The 11,787-nt window shown below is 40.8% G+C and overlaps 1 protein-coding gene across 5 annotated transcripts in view; it reads left to right on the forward strand.

Moving 5' to 3' along the window:
* Zmym6 (zinc finger MYM-type containing 6) overlaps window positions 1–11,244 on the forward strand; it is a 48,294-nt gene extending 37,050 nt beyond the window's left edge. For all 5 annotated transcript variants that reach the window (XM_052177405.1, XM_052177403.1, XM_052177406.1 and 2 more), the window contains 2 exons: window positions 7,375–7,519; window positions 9,314–11,244. In XM_052177405.1, coding sequence (XP_052033365.1) covers window positions 7,375–7,519; window positions 9,314–11,127 — 1,959 coding nt within the window. In that variant the 3' untranslated portion in view covers window positions 11,128–11,244. The remainder of the gene's footprint in view (window positions 1–7,374; window positions 7,520–9,313) is intronic.
* Window positions 11,245–11,787: the final 543 nt, after the last annotated feature.

Raw genomic sequence — 11,787 nt, forward strand, 5'->3', positions numbered from 1 at the left:
CATTTAAACTGTGTCACTGGGAGCTGAAGAGATGGCTCAGCAGTTAAGAGCGGTAGCTGCTCTTCCAAAGGACCAAGGTTTATTTCCCAGCACCACCCAGCAGCTTAAAACAATCTGTAACTCCAGTTCTAGGGGATCTGATGTGATCTTCTGGTATTTGTAGTCTCGTGGGCACTAGGCATGTATGTAGTCTACAGGTGTACATGTAGGTAAAATATTCATAAACTTAAAAGTAAATTTAAAAATATTTTTTATTTTTTTATTTTATTTTTTATTTTTTTGGTTTTTTCAAGACAGGATTTCTCTGTGTAGCCCTGGCTGTCCTGGAACTCACTCTGTAGGCCAGGCTGACCTCGAACTCAGAAATCTGCCTGCCTCTGCCTCCCAAGTGCTGGGATTAAAGGCGTGTGCCACCACCGCCTGGCTTAAAAATATTTTAAAGGGGCTGGAGAGATGGTTCAGTGGTTAAGAGCACTGACTATTCTTCCAGAGGTTCTGGGTTTAATTTCCAACAACCACATGGCAGCCCACAACCGTCTGTAACTCCAGTACCTGTGGATCTGACATTATCATACAGACATACATGCTGGCACTAATACACACGAAATGAAAATAAATAAAATTAAAAACAAATTTCAAAAACCTGTGCTTCCTGCAATGAGGATAATGGACTGAACCACTATCTCTGATTGAATTAGTTTTACTTTATAAAATAAAAGACTTTGCAAGTTGTATGTCTCTGTTGCAACTGGAGGATCTGCCACATCTGTTGATCTAGTGCCAAAGTAGCCACAGACAATACGTGGACGAGTGCATTCCCAATAAAACTTGTATGCAAAGCAAGTGAAGGTGCGTGTCTCAGTTAGGGTTCCATTGCTGTGAAGAGACAGCATGACCCAGGCACTTCTTAAAAGGAAAACATTTAAATGGGGCTGGCTTACAGCTTGAGAGGTTCAGTCCATTATCATCATTGCAGGGAGCACAGTGGTGTGCAGGCAGACATGGTGCTGGAGGAGCCAAGAGGTCTACATCTTGACTCTAGGAAAGCAGGAGACTGTCACTGGGCTCGAGCATAGGAGCCCTTAAAACCGGTCTTCATAGTGACACACTTCTTCCACCAAGGCCACCTATTCTAACAAGGCCATCCGTCCTAATAGTGCCACTCCCTGTGGACCTGTGGGGCTCAGTTACATCCAGATCACCACAGTACACTTTGCCAAACCCTGATCTGCTATATTTCTATCATCCAGAATTAGATTTGTTTATTTGCTTCTATTAGATGCTCTCTTTTGTTGCTGTGATAAAATATCACGATCAAAATCAATTTAGGGAAGGGTTAATTTTGGAGACAAGCTTCTTTCTGACTTCTTTATTGTTATTTTCCAGATTGTATTTGATGTTAGAAGTAGAGTCACATGGTCTGACTGTGGGTAGCAGGGAGTTGGGTTTGTTGTTGTTTTGTTTTCATTTACTATGTCTTCATTCAGATTCCCTGAATTATCATCCCTCTGCCTCAGCCTCTCACACTGATTTGTGTTTTTCAGAGTTCTTTGTGAGGGAGGAGGGAGAGAGGTAGTAGAATATGGTCCTAGCATGCATGAAACTCTGGGTCTACATAAACCCAGTAGCCAGCAGGCAGGAGGATGAGAAGTTTAACATCATCCTCAGATACATACCAAGTTTTAGAACAGCTTTATCTCATAAAAAAGAAAACAAAACAAAGAAAATTCTGGCAGCATTGTGGAGGAAAATCCTACAAAGAGCAGAAATAGCATCAGGAAGACAGGTGGGAAGGCACTGAAGCCATTCCACAAAACAGAAACAGACTGTAAGGGGCAGGGAACAGTAGAGAGGAGGCTACGGGATTAGAAGGATTCTTTTTAAAACATACTTGAGACAGCTTATTAGTCATCTAAGAGTAAGTACCAGTAGACAAGTGGATATGTGAATCGGGCTATAAGGTCAAAGTAAGAAAAGTCCGTCTGGAACCAAGCATTATCTATGTGGTAAAAAGAGACTGATCCAAGGGAGTTGGACATGGTGGTACACATGTAGTGTCAGCATTTGGGAGGCACATGTGGACAAGTCACCCCACGTTCTAGGCCAGGCTGGACTGCTTATTGATGCTCTGAAGAGGGGAACTAAGGAAAGAAAGAAGGAGAGAAGCAGGGAAGGAAGGGATGAGAAAGGAAGAGAGTCAACAATCTAAGGGTCCTCGGGCTGTGATTCAGTGGGAGAACGGTTCTCTAACACATGCAAGGCTTCTGAGAGTTCTGATCCCTGTTGTCATCAGTGCCACCAATAAAAAGTAAAGAAAAAGCCAGCCAGCCAAACACCCACCACCGCATAAGGACAGAAGAACAGTGCAGCGTGTCAGAATGCTACTCAGAATGTGCATTTTAAAGTTTCCGAATTCCTTGTTTTTGGAATTCCCTGTTTAGTTTTTTTCAGACCACAAGTGATATGAGTAACTGAAACTATGGAAACAAAAGCCATGGATAATAGGAAGTTGTTGTACATAAACATTCCCTAAAAACACTAAGAAAAAGGTAATTCAAAACCTCAGTAGATGGAAAGTTAAAAACAAGAAATTCAAGGAAAATCCAGATAACCAGCCACCCAACCACTCATCCAAAGGAAACCCATGGAAATAGATGTAAAACTGTTAGCAATCAGTGACACACAGGAACAAAAATTAACAGATAGTCATCAAGCAAGTGACAGAAAGTGTTGAGTTGTAAGTGAAGTTGAAAGTGAAGGTGAGACTGGGAGATGGGGGAAAAGACCAAGCAAGGGATGGGGCTGGCTGAGCAGGAGCGCTTGTTCCGGAAGCCTGGGTCTGAGTCCCAGCAGCCCTCATGCAAAGCCAGGCCTGGCTGCAGTGGTCTGAATGAGGATGGCCCCTGAGACACATGTATTTGAGTACTTGATCCCCAGTTGGTAAACTGTTTAGGGAGATTAGGAGATAAATTCTTGTTGAAGTTTGTCACTTGGGGTAGGTTTTGAGACTTCAGAAACCCACAGCATTCCTAAGACATTACGAAAAATTCAGAAATAGACTCAAATATATTTATTGTTGGGATTTTTTTTTGTTTGTTTGTTTTTTGTTGTTGTTGTTTTTTTCCTGAGATAGGGTTTCTCTGTATAGCCCTGGCTGTCCTGGAACTCACTCTGTAGACCAGGCTGGCCTCGAACTCAGAAATCTGCCTGTCTCTGCCTCCCAGAGTGCTGGGACTACAGGTGTGTGCCACCATCGCCCGGCTCAAATATATTTATATATTATGAGAATAAACAGTGATATTTCAGATCAGTAGGAGACATGAATTATTCAATAAATAATAATGGGACAACTAGGCATATACAAGAAAATAGTTTGCATTTCTGTCAGCCAATTTTGACAAAATGAAGTTCAAATGGGGATTTAGATGTAAGAAGCAAAAGAACTAAGAAATATGTAGGGGAAAATGTCACAAATATGTCTTAAAACTCAGAAGCCATTAAGGAATCTGTAAGGAAAATTCAATATTCCAGACTCAAAAGATAAATGGGCTGGACATGCTAACTTCTAATCTCAGCACTTGGAAGGTAGAGGCAGGTAGATAACCGTGAGTTCGAGGCCAGCCTGGTCTAGTGAGTTTTATGCCACCTGGCACTACACAGTGAGACTGCCTCAGGGAGGGGAAAGGAAAAAATGGGTAAATGCAGAGGTGGCAGTGAATTTGCTGTTTGAATGCATGTGTACTTTAGATTGAATCAGAGCCTTAGAGTACTAGGCAGGCACTCTGTTACCAAACTATAATACTCAACCCCAAACACTACTTTTTAAAGATATGTAAAGAGAATAAATAAAAGACCCAACAACCAATAGAAAACAGGCAAGAGTGTCTGTTGGTTTACTGACATTAAAGTAGTTCTTAACAATATTCATCTTCACTGTTACTGAGAAATGAAACTTGGCTAGGTGGAATATTCCTGTAATCTCCTCACTCAGAGGCAGAGGCAGGAGGATCACAACAGTTTTACATTGGGCTGGGCTATCTAGCAAGACCTTATATCAGAAGAAAAAAATTGGGGGGGGGGCAGGAGAGATGGCTCAGAGTTATTAGCAAGAGCACTTGCTAACTGCAGTCCCAGGGCATCCCATACCCTCTCCTGGCCTCCGTGGGCACCAGGCATGTACATGGTGCACAGAAGTACATTCAGGTAAAACACTCATACAAATAAAATGATGATGACGATAACAACAATAATAATACACAACACTGAATGCTGTTTGGAAAAAAATGAATAGAATTGAACTTAGAACTACTGTTCATTTAACTGCTAAGATAAAAATGAACAATGAAGGCACTCTTACATGTTGTTGATGGAAGTATGAATGGGTAAAATGATATCAGATCATTTTAGTAAAAACTAGAGAAGTTTAGAAGTGCAGGTGTGGTTTATAATTGGTTTGCCTTGTTTGTAATTGCAGAAGCTTGAAATCCAATTTTTCCAACAATGGATGGGCTATAGGTCACTCTTGAGTACACAAGCAGAGTCTGAGAAGTGCCTCTTTCCAGTCCCACCTCTCTTTACATAGCCTACCTAGAGGCTGCGCAAACACGCAGAGGCTCTGGGTTACAGTTGAAGTAAGCCTGTTATATTCATGTCAGGATACCATGCCTTTGTCATAAAGAGTAAGGCCTATGTGTATAGGCTTCTGCCCTAAATACACATGGGCATCTGCTTGTCCATATATAGAGAATATCCTGGGAAGGCAGCAGTAAGTAGGTGAGTCCCTCTGAGAAAAATTGATCAGGGAAGAATTTTAACAGGACAAATTATTTCCAGTTGTTTGCTGTTTGAGTCTTTGAGTCTCAAGGCACATTTATTTGAAAACACAAAGTTTTTTTGAGACAGAGTAGTCTTCACTGTGTAGTCACTTTACTCTTGAATCTAGGGTTATCCTTCTGTCTCTGCCTCCTGAGTGCTGGGAGTGTGGCTGTGCATCACTATGTCTAGACAGAATGCATGGACATGATGATGGTGGTGGTGTTTGAGCAGGCATTGTATAGCCTTGGCTATCCCAGAAGTCACATTGTAGACCAGGTTGGCCTTGAACTCATAGATGTCTGCCTGATTCTGCCTCAGTGCTGGGATTAAATCACGTACACTATAACTGATGAGTGAATTTGGTTATAGGAAAATGGTAACTGCTACAGTGGACCATGCACAGGCAAGGAGATACAAGGAATGCTAAACATAAAGAATAACCCTCTACAGCAGGCTAATACCCACTGACTGAGGAGTAGCCTCAAATAAAGTGACCTGTTGACTAGGATATTGGAAAATGAGCTCACATATATTGCTTATGGCCACACAATTAGACAACAGCTTTTTTCAAGAGCAGTGTGTTGATGCCATCAGAATTTCAATCACATGCTTGTAACTCACCAGCAACCCTCAGACTTTATTCCATAGAAACACTAGCACATGTAGAATGAGTATATGTGTAAGGATAGGGAGTCATCATGGCATTGTTTGTACTGGCACAGGGTTTATTTTGTCCTTCTGCTTCACTTAGTAACAGAATACTGTCTGAGGGACTAGGCAGCTGCATATAAGGTCATGTAAATACACCTCCAGCATAGCTTGCTGAACCAGAGCAGGGTGCTGAGCTGAAACCAAATATGCTGCCATTTGTAATCAGAAGTCGCCGACATAGCCTGGCTGTCAGCTGGGAGGAGTGGTTACTTACAGAGGTGACTCTGGACAGAGGGTCATCAGCTGTGTACACACTTTCCTTTTTGTGTACTTTCTTAAATTTTGTCCTTCCTGTACGAATGTGGGTGTCAGAGAACAACTCTGGGGGGAGTCTGTTCTTTCCTTTTACTACAGAGATTCCAAGACCCAGCTGGGGCCTGAACTCAGGTAGTCAGGCTGGGTGGCAGAGCCTTTCCTAGCTGAGCTCTTTCCTCCAACCTGGCTGGCTCCAGAGTAACTCAGAGAGTTGGGCTTCACGCCACACTCCTCTCAGCCTCTCAGGAGGCTCACTCAGCTCCTTCACCCTCCACAGCTCTTGCCTCCATTTACACGGATATGTTTGTCCTCTGATTGCTGGACTTGTTTGTTCTTGTGTCTCCTTCCAGACAGAGGCGCATGGGAGCAGGCCTCTGTTTTCTGTTGCCTCCTCAGGGCTTAGACAGGGCTTGACTTAGGGTCAACATTCGATAAATGTTTTCTGAAGGAAATAAATACACGTCTTAAATAACTATCTCACTCTATTTTCTTTGTACTTTGCTTTATGGAGATCTTTGTTTACAAAAGTTTTTTTGTTTGTTTTTTAATTTCCAGGTTGTCAAATGTATCAATATTTTTGGCTTTGATTTTACATTGCTCTTAAGAAAAGTTCCTTTCTGTCCTAGTCATTTCAGATTCTCCACACTTTTTTCCTTCTGTTTTGTGTTTTCCAGTTGAGATCTTTAATCAATAATGATTATATATATATGTATATATTATGAGTCTGAGGTTGGATGTAGTTTTTTAAAAATAATTATCCTTATCGTTAAAATTTTTCTTTATTTGGCTCATATTTTAGGCAGAATAATTTATGTGTATATATGTGTGCATGTATATATGTGTGTATGTGTTTGTGTGTGTATGTGAGAATGTATATATATGTATATTTATGAGTGTGTATATGTTTGTGTGTGTATATGTCACTAGGGATTGAACCTAGTGCTTTGCCCATGCTAACCATGTCCATCTTCCAGAATTGTTTGTTTGTTTTTCAAGACAAGGTTTCTCTGTGTAACAGCCCTGGCTATCCTGGAACTTGATTTATATGCTAGGCTGGCCTTGAACTCAGATATCCTACTGCCTCTGTACCCTCCCCCCACCCCATCCCAGTATTGGAGTTAAAGGCATGAACCACCATGCCCGACTCTTCCAGTACATATATATATATATATATATATATATATATATATATATATATATATATATATATATATATATATATATATATTGGGTTTTGGATTTGGTTTCTTCGAGACAGGCTTTCTCTGTATAGCCCTGGCTGTCCTGGAACTTACTCTGTAGACCAGGCTGGCCTCGAACTCAGAAATCTGCCTGCCTGTGCCTCCCAGAGTGTTGGGATTACAGGCATGCGCCACCACCACCTGGATTCCCAGAATATTTTTTAAAAAGTCAATAAGTGGAATCAATGCTGATTAGGAGAATTAGGAGTCAGTAGTGTTGTTAATATCCCCTAGAATTCTTTCTGTTTGTAACTACCCTTCTAGAGGGATGGCATTGCTTTTCATATGAAAGCAGTGTAGTCTTTGGTAATGTACTAAAAATACTCTGGTGCCTTGGTTTGTTTCTAACTAGGGAAGTGCACAGGCACCTGCTGAGAGACTTCAGCCTTCACAGTCCCCCAAGCTTCTGAAGAACAAAGGCATATTGTGCAAGCCAGTCACACAGACCAAGGCCACCTCTTGCAGACCACATACCCACCATGCTGCATGCCAGACAGGTAAGTGTCCTGGCACCTTGTATAAGACTTGTTTTCTGTTTTGTTTTTTGTTTTGTTTTTTTATAAAACAGTAAAGACAGTAATTTTGAGTGTAATATATATATATATATATTTTTTTTTATTTTGGCTTTTTTTTTTTCCTGAGACAAGGTTTTCTCTGTGTAGCCCTGGCTGTCCTGGAACTCACTTTGTAGACCAGGCTGGCCTCGAACTCAGAAATCCGCCTGCCTCTGCCTCCCAAGTGCTGAGATTAAAGGCGTGCGCCACCACTGCTTGGTGAGTGTAAAATACTAATTCCTTGATTATATACTTCAAATCCATATGCATACAGAGTATTGGTTGTAGAGGTAAGCATTTTATACATGTATGCTCGGCTTTTTCAAATGTATAGATAAGCCATTATAATTACTGCCATACACATTTGCTTAAAAGCATTACCAGTTGAACCTTAGTTCATTCAATTTTTCTTCTTTCTTCTTTTCTTTCTTTTGAACTCTGCATTTAATTATTTAATTATTGGTTACTAAAATAATAGATAATAGGTCTGGGGTGTTGGTGATAGAAATTTGTGTGAACTCCTACATGGAAAAGATATAAAGTGTTGCCCCAATCAATGGTAATGCCATAATCTCATATATCTTGTGTTTTTTCAGTTATTTTAGTAGCCAGCTCTGCCCAAAGTGTGTGTGTATGTGTGTGTGTGTGTGTGTGTATGTGTGTGTGTTGCTGATGTGTCAATTCAGAGCTTTGCATTTTACCACAGAGCTATATTCCTAGTTTCTTTTGTTGGTAATCATAACTTTATTCCATAGACTAACACACATGTAAAAAGCCTAGTCTGGGCTTGGGTGTTGTGGGGAGCTACTATAGTCCCAGCTATTTGGGAGAATGAGGCAGAAAAATTTTGAGTTTAAAGCCATTTTGGGCTGAATAGCAAGAACTTGTCTCTAAATAAACAAATAGATAAAGCTTACTCTGGTAATCATTGACATTCTAATAGGGTTCCTTTCCTAAATTTGACTGTTTTATATTTCTCTGGAAAATGATACTCTTACCTGTTACATGAACTTCTGTAACCCTTTTTTACATGTAAACAGTAGTAAAGGGTCTGTGGATATCTGGGATGTTTGTGCTAATTTTCATTTTGTTTTGTATTATTGAGTCTCATTTATTTATTTATTTATTTATTTATTCATTTATTTATTTATTTATTGGTTTTTCAAGACAAGGTTTCTCTGTCTGTATAGCCCTGGCTGTCCTGGAACTCAGCCTGTAGACCAGGCTGGCCTCGAACTCAGAAATCACCTGCTTCTGCCTCCCAGAGTGCTGGGATTACAGGCATGCGCCACCACTGCCCGGCTATTTATTTTTTGAGTAAGGATTTCTCTGTGTTCCTGGCTATCCAGGAACTTGTTCTGTAGACCAAGCTGGCCTCTAACTCACTAGAGATCCACCTGCCTCTGCTCCCTGAGTGCAGGGATTAAATTCTAGTGTACACAACACAGCCAAACCCCAGGCCTGGCCTTAGAGTTTACATGTGGTTGGTTTGTCTATCTTGGTGCTGAGGATTGGCTGCAGGGGGTCATGCATTCCAGGTTAAGCGCTCTGCCCCTGAGCTGTACTCTAGCCCCTAAATCTTTTCAACAGCTAGATCTTAGATTTTATAGGCAACATTGGGTCAAGCTGTTAATAGTTCTTTGTCCAATTTTTCATAACACTTCTGTTCATGTCATATTATACATGTTCATATTATAACAATGATTCAAATATTTCCTTTAAATTTACCTCTGACAGATGGGAAAAATGAAGACCCTGAGTCTCCACCTGCAAAGAAAAGAAGAATAGACTTTTTCCAGACTTACAATGCAGAGTATATCAAATTTGGTTTCATTATCTGTTCTGGATCAAAGGAAAGTTCACCAAGCCCACAGTGTGTCATTTGTGGAGAAGTCTTACCTAGTGAAAGTGTGGTGCCAGTGAGTCTTTCTAACCATTTCAAGGCAAAGCATTCCGACTTAGAGAACAAGCCGATAGACTTTTTTGAGGAAAAATCACTTGAAATGGAATGTCAAAACAGTTCTGTAAAAAAGTGTTTACTAGTTGAAGAATCTCTTGTGAAAGCTTCCTATTTAATTGCTTTCCAAATTGCTGCCAGGAATAAGCCATTCTCGATTGCTGAAGAATTAATTAAACCATATTTAGTAGAAATGTGTTCAGAAGTTTTGGGTTCAAGTGCTGGAGACAAAATGAAAACCATCCCTCTTTCTAATAGCACAATTGGGTACAGGATCAAGAAACTGTCTGAAGACGTTGAAGACCAGCTGGTGCAGAAGGTCCGGGGGTCCAGGTGGTTTGCCCTGCAAGTGGATGAGTCATCCGAGGCCACAGATGTGCCGCTTCTCCTCTGCTATGTCCGCTTCATCGACTATGATTGTGGAGATGTGAAAGAAGAATTATTATTTTGCACTGAAATGCCTTCTCCGAGCACAGATCTTGAAGTTTTTGAATTAATAAATAAATACATTGAGAGTAGCTGTCTGAATTGGAGCCATTGTGTCGGTTTCTGTACTGATGGGGCCACACGCATGACTGACAGGTGTTCTCGTTTAAGGTCAAAAATTCAAGAAATTGCCAAGAATACAGTGACATTTACACATTGTTTCATTCACCGTGAGCACTTAGCAGCTGAAAAACTATCTCCATACTTACATGAAATTCTTTTGCAGTCCTCACAAATTTTATGCTTTGTAAAGAACAGTGCCTCAGATTCACAAATGTTGACAATTCTGTGTGAAGAGATGGGATCCGAGCCTGTGAACTTACCACTCAATGCTGGAGTACGCTGGCTGTCCAGAGGGAGAATCTTAACAAGATTATTTGAACTGAGACATGAAATTGAAATATTTTTAAATCAAAAGCATTCAGATTTGGCCAGGTATTTCCATGATGAGGAATGGGTTGCAAAGCTAGCCTATTTGGCAGATATATTTTCACTTACAAATAAATTAAGTTCAAGTCTCCATGGAACCATGACTACTTTTTTCAATTTGTATAATAAAGTTGATGTATTTAGGAAAAAGCTAAAAATGTGGTTGAAGCGTGCACAAGACAATGATTATGATATGTTCCCTCTGTTTTCTGAGTTCGTAGACTCATCAGATGTAAGTGTGCGAAACATTGCTAGCATTATTTCTGAGCACCTGGAAGGACTTTCTCAGATAGTCCATGACTGTTACCCACCAAAAGAGGACCTGCGTGTGGGAAATATGTGGCTCATGGATCCTTTTGCCAGTTACCAGAATAACAATCTCACTGATTCTGAAGAAGAAAAACTTGCAGCCTTATCTTCCGATACGAGATTCCAGTCAGTTCATAAATCAATGTCTGTCACGCAGTTTTGGGTCAATGCAAAGACAAGTTATCCCGAGCTCCATGAGAAGGCTATGAAGCTGCTGCTGCCCTTCTCAAGCACTTGTCTGTGCGATGCTGTCTTCTCAGCCTTGACTGTATCCAAGCAGAGAGACCTGCAGGCTTACGGTCCTGCCCTAAGACTGGCAGTCACATCGTTAGTTCCAAGGATAGAAAAGTTAGCAAAGGAGAAAGAGTAGTATCTCTGTTGCTTATCGTCAGAGTGTATAATTTCCTGTTAAATTTTGTATAAGTATCCTAAAATACAATTTGCTAATGTATCTGTATTTTCAGTGATTAAATGTTTTAATATTTTCCTTTGTTGTAGAGGGATTTAAGAATTGTGGAACTGAGCATAATTATATATAATTTTAATAACACGAAGGAGAAAGTGTAACCTTTATGTTGGTGATTGTTCTTGGAGTTTCAGAGGAAACGTCTTGTTTACGGAGTTCCCCAAGAGACCTGGCCAACCCACTTGTCCCAGTAAGAGGTGAGCAGTGAAGGCCGAGCGAGACTGGGCTGGGAAGAACAGATTGTGATTCACTGACCCCACCTCAGCAGTTTTTGTTTCGTTTTGTTTTGTTTTGTTTAAGACAGTCTCTATGGATAGCCCTAGCTATCCTGGAACTCATGTCAACCAGGCTAGCCTAGAACTCAGAGACCCGACTGCCTGCCTCTGCTTGCTCCCTGCTGGGACTAAAGGTGTCCCACACAGCCGCCTTAGTTTGAAGGACTGACTGGGACTTTGAACTATCATAGAAAAAGGGAACAGCGGAAAGTTGGGTGCCTGACATCCAGTCTTCTTGGTAAGGACAGTAGTCTGATTGATCATGTTTTCAGCTCTGGTTCTGAAAGGG

This window comes from Apodemus sylvaticus, chromosome 3 (assembly GCF_947179515.1).
Source record: "Apodemus sylvaticus chromosome 3, mApoSyl1.1, whole genome shotgun sequence".
In the NCBI taxonomy this organism is placed as follows: Eukaryota; Metazoa; Chordata; class Mammalia; order Rodentia; family Muridae; genus Apodemus; species Apodemus sylvaticus.